Source organism: Piliocolobus tephrosceles, chromosome 7 (assembly GCF_002776525.5).
Source record: "Piliocolobus tephrosceles isolate RC106 chromosome 7, ASM277652v3, whole genome shotgun sequence".
Taxonomy (NCBI): domain Eukaryota; kingdom Metazoa; phylum Chordata; class Mammalia; order Primates; family Cercopithecidae; genus Piliocolobus; species Piliocolobus tephrosceles.
In genome coordinates this window covers 121,285,021-121,306,686 of record NC_045440.1, presented here as the reverse complement: position 1 = coordinate 121,306,686, position 21,666 = coordinate 121,285,021, and the positions used below count along the sequence as shown (strand labels likewise).

At 42.4% G+C, this 21,666-nt stretch overlaps 1 protein-coding gene across 1 annotated transcript in view; it reads left to right on the top strand.

Moving 5' to 3' along the window:
- Positions 1 to 21,666, top strand: part of EXT1 (exostosin glycosyltransferase 1) — a 318,838-nt gene that overhangs the window by 262,358 nt on the left and 34,814 nt on the right. Inside the window, exons 2-3 of the mRNA XM_023224809.2 lie at positions 17,593 to 17,686; positions 19,306 to 19,413. Coding sequence (XP_023080577.1) covers positions 17,593 to 17,686; positions 19,306 to 19,413 — 202 coding nt within the window. The remainder of the gene's footprint in view (positions 1 to 17,592; positions 17,687 to 19,305; positions 19,414 to 21,666) is intronic.

Genomic DNA, 21,666 nt, shown 5'->3' with positions numbered 1-21,666 from the left:
TGGCCTGCAGGACCTCGGCCCAGGCCTCACAGTAGTCAGTACTTGAAGAAGGGCAGAGGCCAGGGCTCCTGGGCGTTCCTCCTGTGAGCAGCTTCCTCTCCTGGCTGTGCCATCCCAGCAGAAGCTCACTGCTACTTCATCATAAGGCTGCCTTTTTCTGCAATTAAGTCATTTCAGTATTTTCTATCATGGTTTTCCTTCACCCTGGAGATGCTCAATGTTAGGACAAAACACAGGCATTCAGGCTGCTCATAGCATTTAGGGAGTTAGGGAATTTGGCTTTTAATTACCATGAAAATGTGATTATTTAGAGACTCAGCACCATTTCTACAGAGTCTGTAGAATTTTGCGGTAATAGGAGAGGGGCTTATAAATAAGTGCTAAAAAGGTGAGTTGCCAGGTCTCCAGGGAAGAGCAGATAAGATGAACTAGAACAACTTGAAGTATCTTTCATTAACTCTAATCAAGTTGTTAAGGCTCTTTTCTGATGCAGCTTTACTGTCTGTAACATGAATCAACGTCTGTTGCCTTAGTTATTGCTTAGCAGGTATGTGGAATATGGAATGCTCTGATGTGATCAACGTGTTTAACTGAATGACAGTGCTTATCCATCCAGACACGTGATTCTCCTGCCTCAGCCTTCTGAGTAGATGGGATTACCAGTGCACAACACCACACCCGGCTAATTTTTGTATTTTTAGTAGAGAGAGGGTTTCACCATGTTAGCCAGGCCAGTCTTGAACTCCTGATCTCAAATGATCTGCCCTCCTCAGCCTCCCCAAGTGCTGGGATCACAGATGTGAGCCACCGCGCCTGGCCTCAGACATCCAGTCTTTAATCACACTCATTTTTCCAGGCAGCATGGAGTCTTAACCTTTGTTTTGCAAACCATTCTATGGATTTAGTCTACATCACAGCAAAATAGTTTTGACTTTTTGAGATGACTAATTATGGTACGCATACTTCGTTTTCCCAAACGTACTTTAAATTTCTTGATGACTTTTGCATCTACTGTCAACACTGCTCAAGGCACTGCATTCCCAACCCCAGTCCTGCTAGATACTAGCGCTTAGGTTTCAGCTTAGTCCCCACCCCCTGACTAGGTCAAGTTCCTCTCCCATATGTGCTCTCACAGAACCATGAGTCTCTCCTTGGAACTACCATAGCTGCTGATTTTATTATATGATTAATTATTTACTATCAGTCTCCCTTCACAAGACAGTGAATTCCATAATTCTGAACGGTAAAGGAACAGGATTTTTTATTTGGCCCACCATTGTATCCTGACAATAGAATGCCTGGTGCTTAGTAGGTACATAATAAGTGCTATTGGTAAATGGATGGATGGATGAATGAATGAAATCTCATTGTCTCCTACAGTATTTGTTTTATGCATCTTCCCAATTTTGTCCGTATGACCTTAAAGACCTGCACACATAGTAGAGACTCCACAAGCTTATTAGGGAGCTAAAAGTCATGTTATGGGTCTTGGCACCAAAGCCTCATGATGAATTGAGAAACTAAGAATCATATAAAGTCTTAGTAAGAGGTCTTGAAGTTTCTATGTTCTGTTGGTGGTCCTGGCTGAGATAAATATAGCAAATGAACAGGAATTTATTTCTCACCTGCTCTATCAAGTCCCCAAGACCTGGAAGTAATGTGTGAGATGGGGCTGACCCTGGGAAAGATATTATCTCTTATTCAGAGCCACATAAAAGCTCTCTCCCCATGTCAGGCACATCTTTGGTTAGAAGACATAACTTAGTCCAGTGCATTTCATAGTGGTTCTCATGGTGTCCCTGATGACACAGCTCATTTTGCTAGCCAATGGGACATCTCCAAAAAGCATTATGGAAAGGAGGCAGTGTGCAATTGTGTATGATAACTTGGGCCCTGAAGTCACAATGCCTCAGTTCAAATTCTACCCACCTGCTTATTAAGTGAATTTAGACAAATTTGGGGTAATCCTCAATTTCCTCTTCTACAAAATGGGAGCTATAATGCTACTTACTTCATAGGATTGTTGGAAGAGCAAATGGCCAAATGGACATAAAGTGCTTTGCAGAGAGTTGGGCATGTAATAAGTTCTCAATAAACGTTAGCTAGAGTTATTGCCACCATTGTTATTCATTGAAGGAGTTTCATTGCAATCCCAAGCCAGTCCCTAGAATGCCTGGTGCTTAGTAGGTACTACTAAGTAGGGATGCCCTTCCATTCCAACCCTTTTCAGACTATACTGGGGCCCACATTGTCCCCTGCCCTTTCAGCCCACATGACTTTGGCCCAGACTTTTACTACCAGGACCCAAACACAGTGTCCAAGAATGGCACCAATGATACTGCATATTGCTGTATATTATTTTATCCAGCACTGCAAAGGCCAACCTGAACTGCCCGAAAATCTTTGTCATACAGTGGTTTGGGGTGCGTGCACCCTCCATACACAGGCATTAAATAAATTAAATAATGGTGTGTGTGTGTGTGTGTGTGCATGCGTGCGTGTGTGTGTCCAGCTAAATTACGCTGCTTTCTTAAATCATTTAAGCACACTTAATCTAATGGAACATGGTAGGATTTCAGCAGCTTCTGAATAGAAGTTGGAGAGGAAAAAAAAATCCGAAACGTGGCACTAACTAAAACCCCCAAGCAGTTATTTAAGGCTGCTTAAGCACTTCTGTGGAAACTGGGCTCTGTTGAAGAAATAGCCACTCCTCTTACAGAATGAAACCTCACTTTTTTTTTTTTTTTTTTGTCTTTTTAAAAATTCTTCCTTATATTTTTAGATTTTGGGTGAGAATGGGACTCTAAATCTATTTTCAAGCTTTCTTTTCCTTTCTCTGCTCACTCAGAATTATTCTTTTTATCTGGGTTCTGCCCCTGGTGATATCTTGGGTAAGTTACTTGACCTCTCCTGGCTGCTGTTTTTCATCTGGATATTTGGACTGGATGATCTTTGTGGTGCCTTCCAGCTGTTAACATTTGTTTGATTTTATGATTCCCTCCCTTGTTATTACAGAAAGCACAAGTGTTGTGCCTTAAGCATAAGATAGGAAAGCATCCCTTGATCAAGTTGAAACATCTCTACTTTCTAAGTTCCAGGACTCTTAGTTTGAGCTTCGAGAGTTACTGTTGTTTCCAGGCAGTTTTTTGTGCGAACGGTGGTTTGGGTTTTCTTTCTGTTTTTCTGTGGACCTTATTGGATATATGACCATTTGATCTTGGTAGATAATATTGTGTCTTGACACACACCAATGCTCTTACCTTTGGGGTGTTTTGGAAGCCTGCAGGCAGGGTTCTGAGGCTGCCTGAGTCACTGTTAATGAACCAAACTGCCTGAAATGCTCCAATGGTTGACTTTGGGCACTTGGCAGAAAAATCCTTTTCATGTTAGTTTCAAGGTTGTCAGATGTCATTATCCCCAAGTATTAAAAATTTCAAAGAAAGGAGGCAGTGTGTTTGATTTATAGAATAGTTATCTAGCTTTAGCTCTGACTTGGCTTTGGAAATGGTTTTGCAAGCACTCGAAAATTAAATCCATTTTTTATGGCACTACAAGGTATTATCTCACAGCAAATGATAATTAAACACCTGTGAAATCAATTAGCCCTTTAAGCAGGGAAAAAAAGTTTTCCAATTATATTTTCGCACCTCCAAAACTTTTATAATTCCAAAACCAACACTTGTGGAGAGGGATATAGCCGACTGGCCGTTGCTGGGTTACCTTTCCATAAAGATTATCCCTAAATTTTGCTTAGCCTTAATCCTGAAGAAGGCAGTTTGTGATACCATCATCCTTCCAAAGAGGCTGCAGTCACCTTTGGAGCTGACTCTTAGCAGCTATCTATCTGACACACAGCGGAGCTGTCAGCGACTCAACAAAGGAAGTTGCTCACTTTGTGTTTTGATGCCAAGTTTTACTTGACAGTTTATTTAAAAGCCAAGATACCTTAATGGAAACCAAGCAACAAGACATTCCATGTGACAGAAATGCTCTCCTATTAAGGGCCTCATAGCCAAGAGTTCTGAGCCATCTATATTACAAATTCATACTCTAAAAGCAGACTGATTGGTTAATAGCTGAAACCTAATACAATGGAAAACTGGGACTCATGGCCAGCCGTTCAGCCCCATGGTATCATGTGTGTTTAATCACTGGCTTTGGTAACAAATTAGTTATTCCAGATGCTTCTTTTGGAAAATGATCTATACTTCTGAAGCAATAGATGGATTTTGGGTATATGCCATAACAATTTGGGACTCAAAGAAGAGGCGAAAGAAGCCTAACAATGCCAGGCCTTTGACATCTTCTACGTTTTACCTCATATGTACAAAAACTGTTCCAAGAAAGTTTTTGCCTCATCCTTCCTAATATTCATAAATGCTTTAGTTATTAATTTGTACACGGTTTCATTGTATCACTTTACATAAACATCTCTAAAGATGCTCTTTCTTTAGGAAATTTCTTCTACAGGCATTTTTAATGGGCTCTTGCTTTCATAGCAGGTGGCATTTGGAGAACTTGAAGAATCATACCATTAACTAGAGAGAGAAGGCTAGCGTTGTATAAAACAAGGATGAAAGAAAACTTCTCCATATCCTTTTAGAAACTTGTCATATGAATTGTCCCTGCAAACATTGCCAGCAGTTCGGACGCTTTATGACCTGGGCTTTATAAACCCATGAGGAATGGGGTGAGTGTTGAATACTCTGAAAGAGGTTCAACAAATATTTCCTAAAAGATTACTGTGGGCCAGGCATAGTACAGGGTCTGGGGTCACAGTGGTGAATAAGAACAGGAAAGCTCCTTCTCTCATGAAGTATATCTTACATTTGGAGAGAAAGAAGGTAAGCCAGTAAAACAAACGTGTGAATTCTGACCTTGGTAAATGCCAGGACAGAGATGAAACAGGGCAACAGAAAGGGAATGGAAGGAGCACAGGTTGGTCTGTGCTGGCCTCTCTGAGAAGGGGCTATTTGAATGCTTGTAGGCAGCTTGAGAGAGATCCTGGAGAAGAATTCCAGGCAGAGGGCACAGCAAGTGCCAGTGGAGGAGATGGAAGTTAGCATTCTCTGCCGAGAAATTGAGAGCAGGACTTTGTAGCTGTAGATGGTGACTGAGGACAGGGCAGTCAGAGATGTGGGCAGAGGCCAGTTCTCATGGGACCCAGTCGGCCAGGGTGTAGGGCATGAATATTACTCTACGTGCCAGGAGGAGCCCTTGGAGGGTGTTCAGACTGGGGGTGACATTTGAAAGGTGTCTTTGGCTGCTCTATAGACTATGGGCTGTAGGAAGATACAATTGAACTCATTCTGTTTAAAACTAGTAAGAAGCAGGGTATGGTTTCTGTTACTCGGTCCGTGCATGCTTGAGCTGAAGGAGGAATGGGATTAAGGAGGTATAGGAAGAGGGCTGTGAGGAGACTCTGGTTGCCACTGAATTGCAAAATCCATGAATGAGCAGCTCCCGGAGGACTCTTGCTTCATGGCATGCCAGTGCTCAGAGTGCTACATGACATGTAGGGCCTGCTCAATACTCCTTTGTCCAGTGAGTAAATGTCAGGGCATGAAGGCATCCTTTGGGCCATCTGGTCCACCCCTCCTTAATCCAGTGCTTAAATTTTCTTTCTGTCCCACAGCCTCTTTCCAGAATGAGAGTGCCAGGGAGCTAGCTAGCTCTATCTGCTTCTCAAAGGAACTGTGGGAAGCATGGCCAGCTGGAGGAGGAGGAGGGAGAGGTGACTCAGCTCCACAGACCATCTTCCCCAGGGCACTGTTGTACTTCTGCCAAAGGAAATGGCAGAATCTAGACTTGTGGGCCTCTCCAATCCCTAAGGACCCAACCTTCATGCAAAGGTAATCCTGTAAATCAGTAACATGTGGCATCAAATCTTCAACCGTAACCCAAATGTTATGTCCCATGGATACACCCATGTATCTGTACATTTATGTATTCACATACCCGGATGGGAATGATTAAACTTTGCATAGACAACTAGCTTCATGCAGCATTCATAGTAAGTTGGGTGTTCTAGAATTTTTTGAGAATGTGCTATGTCAGCCTACACAGAGTTCTGAGGTCTTGTTTGTGTATTCGGTACCAAAGGCTCAGGAGTGAGGTGGCAGCCCTGACTATCAAAGTCACAAGGCAGAGGCTAGTGATGCAACAGTGGGAGAGGAAATGGGAAGGTGAGGTTGGTGGCACCAGCTGACATTCCGTAAACTGCCATTGGATTCTCAAGATATTTTATAATCACTTAAGTGCAGGGGCCAGACAAAAGGATTAAGCACTGACAAGAATGCAGGACGCAGGACAGGCTCTGCACAGTGCCTGCCCTGGGGGTCAGAATAGTAGGAATGCGAAACATCCCCCTAATCCAAGGCCTGATCCAGGCTGGACTTGCTGGAAAGGATATCTTGGATCAAGAAGGGAAGTGGTCAGAACATTGGTTCGAGCTCAATTTTCTGTGCAGGGGGAGGGAGTCATTGCTTTTTGGACTGGTGCAGGGTTTGTCATTGCAGAAGCCATGAGGATATTCTACAATTTTTTTTCTTCAGTTCAGACATGGAGGAAGGCCAGGAGAAGGTTCAGTTTGAACAGCACTGTGCATGCATTTAACTTGATTTACAAATAATGCTATTTATCAGGGCTGGTGAAACACAAATTTTCCACCCTCCTCACCATGCAGGGAGAAGATGACATTTTTAACAAGCTGCCAGACCTGTAGAAATAAAAACAGAGAAGGGATTTTAAAATGTACAATAGGAAGACTAAATAAATAACATGATTTTTCATTCCCCAAGTAAATTGGGCTTGGTGTAAGCGTAGGAATGAACTCATCCTTGGAAGAACCCAGCATAATCAAGAGTTGGGCATGTGTTTGTTAAAGTGGAGATTGTTGTAATGAAGGGCTTGCATCTTATCTTTGTTATCCTCTTGCTTCCACGGCCCCTGTACACTTTAATGCAAATTGGTAGACACTGAGCACCTTACATTAATTTAACAACTCTTTTTTTGAGTGGTTACAGTAGGCCAGGCCTTAAGGTAGTTGTTGGGTCAACAGAAAGTAGGACCAAGGTCCTGTGTCCCGGAATCCAGGGGAAGGAAGATGAGAAAAATGGGCAACTTAATACAGAGTGAGCAATAGAGAGTTAGCACAGGGTGCCCAAACTCCAGGGATCAGGGAAGGCTTCCTCTAGGCAGCAGGAGTAGAAGTTAAGAAAAAGAAGGAAAGAGAGGCATGTAGGGAACACGTGCTCCCTCCACAGCCAGCCTTCTGGGACTCAGATTATCCTAGGTGGGGAGCTGACACTCTTAGAACAGACACACTGCACTGTCCACCCCTATCCTGGTCTTCTCAGGCTGCAGTCCATACTTCCTGGCCTCATTCCACTTAACCAGTCCCATTGGCTTAGAGCCTGGTGAAAGGTAGTTAATGGTAAGATAATGACCTCAGGCTTCCCCATCACCACTGGGCCTGTGCGTGCCCCTTCTGGACCCATGTATCCATCTGAGGTCACTGTTGCTGCTGGCTCTTTTATTGTTAATCCCCTCTTTTCCCCCTGCACCCCCTCCCTGCCACTGCACTCAGGTAGCCCTTTATTTAGCATTTTCAAAAACATTTTGTTTCTAACCAGAGAATTTAGGCCCATGTGTCTTGGAATTGCATTTCTCTTGAGAAGAATTTTGGAAGTGGGTATTGCTGAGTATAAAAGCTGGTGCTGGCCAGGCACAGTGGCTCACGCCTATAATCCCAGCACTTTGGGAGGCCAAGGCAGGTGTATCACTTGAGGCCAGGAGTTCAAGACCAGCCTGACCAACATGGTGAAACCCCATCTCTACTAAAAATACAAAAATTAACTGAGCATGGTGGCACACACCTGTAGTCCCACCTACTTGGGAGTCTGAGGCACAAGAATCGCTTGAACCCAGGAGGCGGAGGTTGCAGTAAGCTGAGATCATGCCACTGTACTCCAGCCGGAGCAACAGAGCAAGACTCTGCTCAAAGGGGGAAAAGAAAGAAAAAGCTGGTGCTGCAAGACCTCACCTCTTTCGGAAAGCTTCCTGAGACTAATATCACGGGCATGATGTATTAAATCTCTTATTTTCACCTTTGCTGGCATCTCGTTTCTCTTTCCTCCTGGGTAGGTTGAGAGATGACAGAGCCGGTCGTGGATCCCGTCCTCCTTGCACAAACTGAACAAAACCTTTGACACTTCATCATCTGTAAACTGGGGCCAATAGCACCTATTCTCCACGATGGTTGTAAAAATAAGGCATAATAAAGAATACAGATTAGGCCAGGCGTGGTGGCTCACACCTGTAATCCCAGCACTTTGGGAGGCCGAGGCGGGTGGATCACGAGGTCAGGAGATCGAGACCATCCTAGCAAACACGATGAAACCCCGTCTCTACTAAAAATACAAAAAAATTAACCGGGCGTGGTGGTGGGCGCCTGTAGTCCCAGCTACTTGAGAGGCTGAGGCAGGAGAATGGTGTGAACCCGGGAGGTGGAGCTTGCAGTGAGCTGAGATCACGCCACGGCACTCCAGCCTGGCGGACAGAGCGAGACTCCGCCTCAAGAAAAAAAAAGAATATAGATTGGGCAGCTCAGTGCCCCACCCACAGGAAATACTTAAAAAGTGGGGGTACTGTTGTTATTATAATTTATATCTGGCCAGGCATGGTGGCTCACGCCTGTCGTCTCAATACTTTGGGGACTGGGAAGGATGTTGGGAGGATCACTTGAGGCCAGGGGTTCAAGACCAGCCTGGGCAACATAGCAAGACTCTCTCTACAAAAAATGAAAATGTAAGAAAAGTTTTAAAAAAGTTGTTACTAATAGCTATCTTTTTTTTTTTTTTTTAACTTACCTTTATATAGTAGCCGCTGAGCTGTTATTTAATGAACAGGAATTGAGATGGTCATCTTTTACCCCTCCTGAAGTATGAGGTACACCTGGTACATGTTGTGTTCATTAATATACACAGGTAGCGATTACCACTTGGGCTAAGTTTAAGGTTCTGAACTGTCAGTAGACATTTAGCCTAAGGATGAGGGGTGGAGTTTAGAGTTGATAAGAGATTATAACCCAGTGTGTTCAGACAAGATGTTTGAGTCCAAGGAGTCTTCGGACTCCCTCTTCCCTGTGAAAGGCAGGTGTATGTTTCCACACGTCCCCAGTGGTTGTGAGGCTGTCATGAAATCCTGGGTAAGAGACTAAATGTCTCCCATAGGGATTTCACGCCTCAGCCCCAGCCCACAAAGTGTTACCTGCCTACCTTCCCTATGTTGAAATGGATTTTAAGTGGACATGAAAAGGAGACTGTCTTCTGTGGAAAGCCAAGAAGTGTGAAAGGGTGAATATAAATTCCTGGCCCTGGTGTTAGCCGTGTGTTGCTCTCTGCAGTGGACAGCTTGGGATCAACAGCCTCAGACTGAGAACTGTCACAAGGAAATAAATTCTTAATCCTTGGCATGATTGGGGAGGAGGGGAGCGGTGCGGCAGTTCTAACAGCAGGCAATGCTCAAAGCAAAAAACTGTCTTGAGTAGGGAATTGCACCACCTCCAAATAGCGAGTTCCTTCCTGCTGGGGGATGCCGAGCATCCCTGAAGCTGCAGCCAACCTGGTCAGCCAGGCCCAGAGCCCAGCACTGCACGTTTGCATAGCTCGTTTGTACTTGCCTGACACTAGCATATATAGCAGCTCATTTATGTGCACAAAGACACTGTGTGAGTAGGTGTCATGGAGAAACTATGGCTCCTGAAGTCCAGAGAATTCTCAAATACCCTAGGGACCTATACTTTTCCATATTCCATGTTTTCAAGTCACCTAATTGAGATGGAACAGTGGCCAGTTGGACCCATTTTCCAGCTAAAAGATTAGCTCCCACTTATATATGTTTATCAGTTCAAATATTTGCTTTGGGCCAATTTCATACTATGGCATGCTGTAAACTTCAGAGTTTTCTCAAAAATAGCTGAAATTTGAGGCCAGGTATGGTGGCTCACTCCTGTAATCCCACCACTTTGAGAGACTGAGGCAGGAGGATCGCTTGAGCCCAGGAGGTCAAGACCAGCCTGGGCAACAAAGTGAGACCCCATCTCTACAAAAAGTTTAATAATTAGCTTGACATGGTGGCACATGCCTGTAGTTCCAGCTACTCAGGAGGCTGAGACAGGAGGATTCCCTGAGCCCAGGAGGTCGGGACTGCAGTGAACTGTGATCTCACCACTGCACTGCAGCCTGGGTGACAGAACAAGATCTTGTCTCAAAATAATAATAATAGTAGTTGAAATTTTAAACTGTTAAACCTGTAAAGGCCCAGGAAGGGTCTAAGGCAACATGGTTAGTAAATAAATGACAGAGTACCTTTTTTTTTTTTTTTTTTTTTTTTTGAGACGGAGTCTCACTCATGTCTCGCTCATGACAGAGTACCTTCTTAAAGTGAACTCCTGGTAGTGATCTGGGGTGAAGTTTTGAGTGGGAGAGAAACAGCCCTTTTAAATTGGCAACAAATAGCCCATGCTTGAAACTAGGTGAACTGCTTAGGACCTGGCTTCATAAGAAATGTCAGTTTTAGACACTGCATGTTGTAGGGGCTGACCAAGAAGGCAATATGATGTGATGAAAAGAAAATGGGATTTAGAATCAGAAATCCAGGAGCTGGAACACAGGCTGGTTGGTCCTAGCTGTGACCTGCACTGGAAGGGTTTTCGAGGTCTCTGAACTTAACTGCTTCTCTATGAGGTTGGGTTATATAAAGTCCTGAGCACACCATTGGTAACATGTCATTCTTCTGCTTAAGCCCTTCAGTGACACCGTGATCACCTACGAGGGATCATCTCTGAGCTCTAGGAGATGTCAAACAAAGGCTTCCTAGTGGGAACCCACCAGTAACAGCAGCCCTCACCCCCATGCCTTCCTCTCCCCAAACTGGGTGGTTTCTGTCACCTTGGTGCCTTTGTTCCTGCTATACTGTCTCTACCCCCAGAAATTCCCATCGCCTCCTCTTACCGCTGTGCCTGGTTGCTTCTTGTTCATCCTTTAAGACTTAGCTCAGGGTCTCACTTCCTCCAGGAAGCCTCCCTGCCTACATGCGGCCATTGCCACATGTCTCCGTATACCCCCCCACCTCTACCTCATGTCCAATCCTAGCACTCTTCTCACTGACTAACCATCATTTGATAACACATGTTGTTTTACACATGGTAGACATTCAGCTAATGCTTGGTGAATGAATGAATAAGGCCCAAAGAGGTGCTCAAAGGATGTTCATTTTATTTCTCTCATCCCCATGCACTTTAGAGAACTACAACAGTCATAAATTATTTTTATTTTCTTTCTTTCTTTTTTTCTTAAGGGATGTGATTCAAACTTGGGTATAAGCAAAGATTAATTACTTATGAGGATGCGGACTGGAGGGAATAGATCAGCTGTAGATGTTAAGTTACTTTATGAATAAATACTTGAGACAAACTGTGAAAACATCATGGGGAGACTAGAATTGTGTGAGTCAGAGATGAGAGGCTGGATCACTTGTTTCTTTCCTATCGTCTTTGGTTAGCAAAAAGCAGGTTCACTTGGCAAATATGCGTGCTACAGAGAGATTGTGGAAGCCACAGGAGGACCTGTGAGCACAGTGCACCAGCAACATCCTTGTCTACGTAGCTTTTGATAATAAGACAAAAGCCTTCAATTAGAAGCTGCTGTTCTACTGTGATTCGTAGCTTCTATTTCCACTTTGCTTTAAAGGGTCTGTTCCACATTTGTCTCTTGGCTCTGTCTGTGGGAATCTGGTATAGTTTTCATTCTTTTTCATTGTTGCTAGGGTTTTAAAAAATGTTTATATCCCTCTTATTCTGATATAATTTATCATAATAACTTGGAATTACATAGTGCTTTGCCATTTATATTCATTGTACATGATTTCATTTGATCATCACAACTTTGAGGTTCGGAGAAGTTGAATGATTTGCTGGGGTTACACAGGAAGTAGTAGATCAAGAACCCAAATTCCTCAGCCCAGATTTTCCAACTTGAAGCTGGCTATGTTTTCCATTATGTTCTGTTACCTTCCTTCAGTCCTAATGAGAATAGCTGCCTTTTATGGTTTGCTTATAATATGCTCGTGCTTTGGTTAAAATATATCACTTAATCCTCACAGTGTTCCCATTTTGCCAACCAAGAAACTAGGATTATTGTTTGTTTGGTTTTTTTTTTTTTTTTTTTTTTTGAGACAGAGTCTCGCTCTGTAGCCCAGGCTGGGGTGCAGTGGCCGGATCTCAGCTCACTGCAAGCTCCGCCTCCCGGGTTCACGCCATTCTCCTGCCTCAGCCTCCCGAGTAGCTGGGACTACAGGCGCTCGCCACCTCGCCCGGCTAGTTTTTTTTGTATTTTTTTTAGTAGAGACGCGGTTTCGCCGTGTTAGCCAGGATGGTCTCAATCTCCTGACCTCGTGATCCGCCCGTCTCGGCCTCCCAAAGTGCTGGGATTACAGGCTTGAGCCACCGCGCCCGGCCAGAAACTAGGATTAAACAAATTAAATAACTTTCTCAAGGTTACTCAGTTTATAAATTAAAAGGCTGGAATTCGAACCCAGGTTTGGCTGTGTCTAAAGCTGCCCAACCACTAAGCTTTTAATTACTAAGCTCTTAACTATGGTGCCAGTGGTTCTCAAAATTCAGGGTGCATCGTAATTATCTGGAGGGCTTGTTAAAACACAGAATTCTGGGCTCTTCCCCCGGAGTTTCTGATTCAGCAGGTTTGGGTGAGGCTGAGAATTTGCATTTCCACCAAGTTCCCAGATGATGCAGATGTTGCCGCTGGTTGGGAGAACACACTTTGAGAACCCCTGCTCTATGCCACACTCCCCCATCTTTCCCGAAGGCACAGAATGGCTGCCAGCAAAAATGTGTTTCCTACAGAGGGGCAGGACTTCGACTGTGCATTACTGCATAGTCCATTTTAAATAGGGTGCATCCCATACATTGTTCAATACAACTTTAAGTATAAAATTATTATGGCCATAGAGTGGTACTGGTTTCTAGGTTAAATTCAAAGTCATGTAATTTTTATTGCGCTTTTCTTTGTAGTCATTTGTGAAAACTCTTCTACCTTCTGTCCTTCTTTACCTGCACAGCGGGGAACTTAATACACATCCGAAAAGGGTAACAAAACCATTTATTAGAGCAGCGAATTATCTGGGGTTAGTTGTCTCCCTCACCTACTTACCTTCTTGCTTAGGATATCATATGTTTCTTTTGCAGTGTGTGATTGTGTGATTCACATTTCTAAACATCAGAAATGAGGGAGAATTAGTCCATCTTAAAACATTATGTCCCCCCATTTGACCTATCAAGTCTCCCTGTCTTTCCCCCTCCCCCAATCAATGACAACCTGTAAGTGTTCTTTATCCCTGTAACTATGTGATTTCATGAATGTCATATAGAAGGGATTCTACAGTATGTATGCTTTTCAGGGTGACATTTTCATGCAGCATAATTTCCTTGAAATTGTCTTGTGTATCAATAGTCTGTCCCACTTCGTTGCTGAGAAGTACTGTAGGCTATGGATGTACCACAATTTGTTGAATCATTCACACATTGAAGGACATTTGGGTAGTTTCCAATTTGAGGTTATTACAGAGAAAACTGCTGTGAACATTTGTGGACAAGTTTCTGCGTGAAAATAAGTTTCCATTTCTCTGGGATACGTGCCCAAGAGTGCAATTACTGGGTCATATGGTAAGTCCATTTTTAGTTTGAAAAGGAAGTGCCAAACTATTTTCTGAAGTGGCTGCACCATTTTACCTTCCTGCTAGAAGTGTATGAAGGGTTCTAGTCTCTTTACATCCTCATCAGCACTTGCTCTCATCTGTCCTTTTGCTTATAGCCATCCCAGTGGGTGTAAAGTGGTATCTCATTGTAGTTTTGATTTGCTTTTCCCTAATGACTATTGATGTTGAATATCTTTTCATGTGTTTATCGGCACTTTATGTGTCTTCTTTGGAAAAAAGTTTATTCAAATCCTTAGCCTCTTTTAAAATTGGATTATTTGTCTTTTTATTGTTGAGTCAGAAGAGTTTTTTATGTATTCTAGATGAAAGTCCCTTATCATATATATGATTGGCAAATACGTTCCCCCCCCCCCCCCCCCCCCTTTTTTTTTTTTTTTTTGAGTTGGAGTTTTGCTCTTGTTGCCCTGGCTGGAGTGCAATGGCACTATCTCGGCTCACTGCAACCTCCGCCTCCCAGATTCAAGTGATTCTTCTTTCTCAGCCTCCCAAGTAGCTGGGATTACAGGCATGTGCCACCATGCCCGGCTAACTTTGTATTTTCAGTAGAGACAAGGTTTCACCATGTTGGCCAGGCTGGTTTCAATCTCCTGACCTCAGGTGATCTGCCTGCCTCGGCCTCCCAAAGTGCTAGGATTACAGATGTGAACCACTGTGCCCGGCCCATTCTCTCTTTCTGTAGGCTCTTTTTCACTTTCTTGATGGGACCTGGGGGGATTGAAAGCCCAGTCTTCCTGACTGCACTGCCCCAGAGTAAAGCTCCTGTAAGGCAGAGCTAGTAGGGGTTGGTCATGGAACAGGTCAGGGACCAGTTGCCACAGACTCTCATGGTTCTTGCCAAGATGTGGTAGATTTTCTTGGATGACTGTTTCTCTATTTGTCGTTATCCCCTTAGGACAATTCTTAGAGACTTAAAGTGTTTTTATGATTGTTACTAAATTGTTGTTTTGCTGGGGAGAGTGTCCACAGAGTTCTTTGTGTTTCTTCTGGAAGGTGGGCCTTCTCTCATCTCCTCTTGTCATGCAAATACTCCCAAGAGATGTTTATATCTTCAATTCTCATCTCATCAGCATTTTCTCATTGTCAGGTGCTTCTTTGGTAGCTCCGGCAACTAGAGAAGACCTTCTCTGGACTCCATCTGTTCACGTGGGATAGTGTTTGAAACATAGTATTTCTTGAAAGAACGAATGAATAAATGAGTGGATTTAAGCATCTACAAGGAGGTTGATGTGCAGCGTGAAAGAGCATCACAATGGACTGAGTGGGAGAGGACCAAGCATGCTGTCAAACTAGAATTGTTGTCTGCCCACTTGTGGGGCATCATTCTTCCTTCAGGTAGAACATGTTAGTTATTCATAGACTCATTGTCCAGAGAGCAGAAGAGAGAGGCTGGTTCACGGGCTGAGCATGCTTAGAAATCTGAATGAAAATCATTGTTCTAAGGTATGAGTGTATGTGTTCTGTATGAGCCTCTATGTGAATACACACATATGTTAGACATGCACAGCATACATATGAACAGATACATATATGTATACATATACATATATGAGTATGGAATTGTGTACATATACATATACATATAATGGATATGGAAACCCAAGCAGTGGGATATTCTTAAAGGACATTCCTCTCTCTTATGTAAACATGATAAGATAAAGAATAATCGAATACTAAAACTGAATCTATGATCATCTAGCCCAACTGATTCATTTTGCAGATGAGGAAACAGATAGAAAACTCATGGGTTTTATTAAGTTTTACAGCTACCTAGTGGTTTCCTAATTCCTGCAAGGGTATTCTTCCCACAGCTCATATTACCTATTATGTGAAGGAATACAAGCTTCGATCATGTCAACCTGACTTGCTATATCAGCAAATAGTCCTTCTATATAACCATTTAAGCAACCCACTATAATTGTCATTTGAATTTTTCCTATAAGTTTTCTGCCTTTCCTCTTCCTCCACACATTCCCTAAAGTAAATTCTGCAACTAGCAACTTTGAAACTTGTTACAATGCAGAACATTAATAGGATTTTACATTTTTAGTAGGCTAATGATGAGGATGTAGGACCTTCTGTGCTAGTCCCTCAGGGGTTTCTATTCTGGGCACTTATTAAATCTTGCTGTAGTCTGAAGTATATTCGACCTTTCTGTATTTAAAAAAATCAGCTTAAACTTTATTCATATATTTTTGTGAGTGTGTGTGTGTGTGTACACATTTCTCTCTTCTCCATCTATTAGGCAGAGATTCAGACATTATCCACATTTGAGCTTGAATATATTTGTCAACCATTTTCCTGTGTTTGGTGAGGAAGAAGAAATCACTACCATCTAATTTATTATTATTTTTATATTTAACTAAATTCAAGCCTTCCTAAAAATCTTTTTTACTTTGAAGTCTATTTTGCAATTTAATTAATGCAGCAAGGGTTTTAGAAAATTTTTACTCTCAGTAGAGATAATCTTAATCCATTCACGGTGACCTTTTCTTGTGCAAATGAGTTGTACACGCTTGTTTAAGCAAATGGTCCTTTGCATGATGTCTCTTCTTAATGACGGGTTTATAATTGAAAATTGGCTTACTCCCGTATGCCTAGTTTGTATGAGAATATAAAAATAGATGTGGACTTTAAAAATATAAATGTATATACCAATATCCCAAAAAGAAGAGGGAAGAATTCAGTGCCTTTAGGCTATGATTAAATTAGACTATTAGAGTCAGAAAATGGTGGTGACATATGCTACTGTCAAAGTCACACCTGTCTGCTCAGCATTGGAAGTGCTTGAAAAATGAGAGTGATTTCATCTTGGCTGTAAGAATCGGGGCCTTTACAGGACACGAGCCATCTCTACTTTCCCAAGTTTTCTTAAACTCATAATGTACTTGAAACTGCCTATGCAAGAATGTGTTTGTGGTAATCATTTTAAAAGTGACAGTCCTAAACAACATGAAATGCATTTTATCTTTCTTAAACTTCCCTGGCGTAAAGAGTCAGGTAACACTCATATTTTGTATTTTTTTTTTTCAAAATACAAAAACAATGTAATGTCGTTAAATGGTATTTGAGTAACATAAACTCATCTCTACTGTAGACCAGTTTCCAGTACCCCCTACTATTTCAGGCTTTTTTTTTTCTTTTCTTTTCTTTTCTCGTTATTCTTTTTTTCCCTTTCTTAGGCTAGCATCCCTCTCTCTTACCTCCTCTTTCTCCTATAAGTTATATCAGTCATTCTTAAACAGGAATATTTTTCCTGGGTAACTGATTGTTCTTGGTTAAGTGTAGAAACTCCATCTCGAAGAAGACAAACATTGTTTTGTGCTTGTGACTGAGGTTTTCTGAATAGTTTTTAATAGCATGATTTTGAAGGGGTAGGGAACAAGAACAGTCTTAGTTTCGCTGAATGCCATATTGTTAAAGGAGAAGGAGAAGCACCAGTAATTTTTTTCTTCTTCTTTTTAAGCCTATGGGGCAACATATTTTATCAAGACTCAAAAATCTGATTTTGGAAGCAAAGACTGGGCAAACCAACTTGTTGCCAGAACGATCAGACTCGTCTTTATATATACTGCTTGCAAAAGGGATCCTAATTGCTTTGTCCAACATGGTGATTCATGTTTGTTCTTCATGCAGCAACCCAACCTCCTTCCTCAAAATGGAAAAGCAAGAGCTGCCTGCTGGTGACTTTCCCAAGTTGCTTTGAGTAAATTCACGCACATGGACGCCCACCTACGGTCAACATCCCCACATTCGCAATGGGTCTTCATTCGCTGATTACTCCTCTTCTCTTTCTAGGTATGATTATCGGGAAATGCTGCACAATGCCACTTTCTGTCTGGTTCCTCGTGGTCGCAGGCTTGGGTCCTTCAGATTCCTGGAGGCTTTGCAGGTAAGAGGCCCTGGAGCCTTCCCAGAATAGGGCTGAGGACTGAAGCCAGATTAAGCAGGTTTAACATTATCACCTCTCCTGCAATAGCTAAAGAGAAGGTGTGGTTTCCCTTGAGGATCTGAAAATATTTTCAAGAAAATCGAAAACATTTTTGAAAAGTAGGGGGTGGAGGGAGGATTTACTCAGTAATTTTAGATGTAAGAACTTAAATGGTGGATTCTTCTGGGTCATGTTTAGAAACAGAAGGCCAATCTGATTGCCAGCTTGGACAATCTCTCTCACCTCCTCTTTCTCCTGTAAGTTATGTCAGCCATTCTTAAACAGGAATATTTTTCCTGGGTAAATGAATGTTCCAGCCTAGCTGGACACTAAAAAGCAGCCCTACTCTTTCCCTTTATTCCCTAAAAGCAAAATTGTCTTTTATGCCTGCATCTTAATTGTCTCTTAGTTCCTTTAAATTTTGAGAATGATCCCTAGCATGGTGTTATTACTCAGATGGCCAGCTCTTCCAAGGCTCTGCAGTTCAGAGATCCTGGCTCCACCCCTGGAGCCTTTGTGGTAGGAATTTCTCAGCTTATCAACCTCACTCTGCAGAAATGTCCTCTTGAGACGGTCGTCCACATTTCCCACCTGGAAGTTGCAACCAGCCTTCTTTGATTGCAAGAGAAAGCATGCCCTCAACCTCTCTCGCCCTCCATTCCTTGACCCTTTGCTGCTGTGTTCTTTCCTCCTCTGTTCCCTGCACCATGCCTAAATCTGTGCTTTTGCTACAGTGCTTCATAACTTCTTATCTCTGCCATCTTAACTGCAAATCATTCTGTCATGCCCTCCAACAGAACACTTCCTTCTCTGGAATGTCTTTTCCAAGTTGCTCTCTGTGTGTGTTCTGCATAGCATGCCATCACTAATGTTCTTGTAGCCTCCTGGGATGTTGCATAAAGAAAAATTGTTCTCTGATTTGGATTATGAGTTATTTGGAATCAGTATTTTGTCATTAACCTAGTGTTTCTTGGCTGTTTATTTCCCGGCACAGACTGTAAATTGGTATGACTGTGGTTTAGATCACTCCACACTGAAGGGAACAAAGTTCTGGTTTAGGTGTTTGCAGAACAAGGGAAATGTGAACACTCTATACTGTTAAGTCCACGAACTGCTACATAGGAATGCTGAGCTCCATTCTGCTCTTTGTTGCTCATGACATTGGGGTAAATCACTTTGCATGTGGACTTGTGGGAGTTACATTGACAAGACTGTTTATATTCAAGGTTGGTTCTATACTCAGATTTTGTTGGTGCGAGCTTTGTTACATCAATAAAAACTTCTCCAGCAAAGCCAGTCGTCTCTATGGAAGTAAGGTCAGCCAAATCATGCACTAGAATAGAAATGGGGTTTTAGCATTCTAGGGCAAGACTTGCAAATATTAAAATCTAGTTTGGATACGTACAACCTTCGTGTGACTTGATAACTCATAAAAGCTTCCTTTCCTTCTGGCCTAGGCAGTCCAGGATTCATGCAATGTCAAAAATGCCAGTCATTGAATTTGTACTGATTTCACCTCTGATTGGAACATTTTCCGCTGTCGCTTTCCTCACATTCACGAAGTCCCCTTTTTTGCTCAGGCTGCCTGCGTCCCTGTGATGCTCAGCAATGGATGGGAGTTGCCATTCTCTGAAGTGATTAATTGGAACCAAGCTGCCGTCATAGGCGATGAGAGATTGTTATTACAGGTAAGGAAGGGGCTGTGGCCTTCAACACGTCAGCAGATTATTGCTGCCCCCGTCCAAACTTTCAAAGAAGATGAATCCAAAAGGTCAGCTCTATAAAAGAAATTTTATCAGGAGAAAATTACCTGTGTCATGGTGAATATGAAGTCATTTAATATGACATTGGTCACTTTCCAGCAAAATCTGCCCAGGTCCCCAGAATATATTCCGAAAAGAAGTTGCAGGTAAAGAATGGGAGCTTTGATTTTCAAGAAGAAGTGGATCTCCACCCCTTTCAATAGCCAGAATTTTTAGAAATATTACCAGAGAGTTTGTATTCTACCCTACTGTTTCATATTCTTTTCCTCTGTTTCTGCACTTGCTTCAGATTAATTTTCAGAAAGAGAGAGGTCTCTAGGGCTTGTTCTTGTAATTAGTGTTATCATTCCTGAAATGATCCAGTCTGGCTGTCTGAGCGAGTGTTATCTTCAGGATGTATATTTAAATGAGCAGCCCCTAATAAAAGTTTGAACTGCTCAAGAGCTGCCTAGGGAGGGGGATACAATACTCACAGAGAAATCTGAGGGCAGGAACGATCATGTATTTTTTTTAATTACTAAGGATTGTATTGCACCATACACTTTATCTTTGAATTACTATAAATATTTGTAGAATTTTTTTAATGTTTTTGCCCTTTTATTTTTTGAATATCCATTAAATTGAGTTTCTAAGTTTGTTTTTTTGTTTTGTTTTGTTTTTGTTTGTTTTTTTTTTTTTGGTCTTTTGTTGTTGTTGTTGTTGTTGTTGTTGTTGTTGAGATGGAGTTTTATTCTGTCGCCCAGGCTGGAAGTGCAGTGGTGCGATCTCAGCTCACCGCAACCTCCACCTCCCAGGTTCAAGAGATTCTCCTGCCTCAGCCTCCCAAGTAGCTGGGAATACAGGAGCTCACCACCACGCCTGGCTAATTTTTATAGTTTTTGTAGAGACGGGGTTTCACCATGTTGGCCAGGCTGGTCTTGAACTCCTTACCTTAGGTGATCCAACCATCTCAGCCTCCCAAAGTGCTGGCATTACAAGTGTGAGCCACCATGCCCGGCCTCTAAATCTGTTGTTGATTCTCCTTCTGTGCTGCTGCCCAGTCTGCTAGCTGACTGGTGAAGTAATGCAGCACTTTCCCTAAAAGAACAGATGAACTAACTGTAACTGAGAGACCTATGGGTTAAGCAAACGAAAGTGACCACAGCTCCCGAAACATTACTTCTGTCTGGTACTCAGTTTGTGATCTCCGTGGTACCTAGGATCTCAGAAACAAAGGTAGGAATATGGCAGAATCTGTTTTTTTGGGGGGATAAGTTATTCTGCCCTGAATACAACTTCATTTTTTAGGTGTTCATTGAGAAAGGGGTCTGGACTTTTTGTGAAAGGGCCACTTTTATGCCAATGATTTCCCACTGTGCTTCCTTAAGGAAAGGAAGTCCTTGCAGAAACACCAAGGAAGAGTTTTCCCCATGCAGAGATAGTGTATGCCAAAATCATTTATTCATGAAAAGCCAAACAAGCGTGATGCAGGTCATGCTTGTCCATGTTGTCTTTTTTCTTCCTTTTTTAAATGTTATTTTAAAAGTAATACTTGATCATTAAAAGAAATTTGAGAAATAAAGGGAATAAAAAGCACCACCCATAATTTTCCTTTTATATACCAATGCTCCCATTAATTTGATGTGAACAAGTTGAAAATTTGTCTTTGGTATGGAGCACATTTTAGTATACTTAATTGTGGTTGTTGGTTTCTTTTCTTTTCTTTTTTTCCTTTTCTTTTTTTGTTTTGAGACAGAATCTCGCTGTCACTCAGGCTGGAGTGCAATGGCGTGGTCTGAGCTCACTGCAAACTCTGCCTCCCAGGTTTAAGCGATTCTTCTGCCTCCCAGGTTTAAGCAAACTCTGCCTCCCAAGTAGCTGGGATTACAATGCCTGCCACCACACTCAGCTAATTTTTGTATTTTTAGTAGAAATGGGGTTTCACCATGTTGGCCAGGGTGGTCTTGAACTCCTGACCTCGTGATCCACCTGCCTCAGCCTCCCAAAGTGCTGGGATTACAGGGGTGAGCCACTGTGCCCAGCTGCTTCTCCAGTTTCTACAATTTCACCAAAGTTGATGGGCACTTCATCTTCTGAAGCAACTTTTTGGCTTGACTCTGAAGATTTTGATTTTTATCACTCCCACCCACCCAGACTTACTGGTGTTTTCCCCTCTCATACGCAGTCTGTCTTTGCACA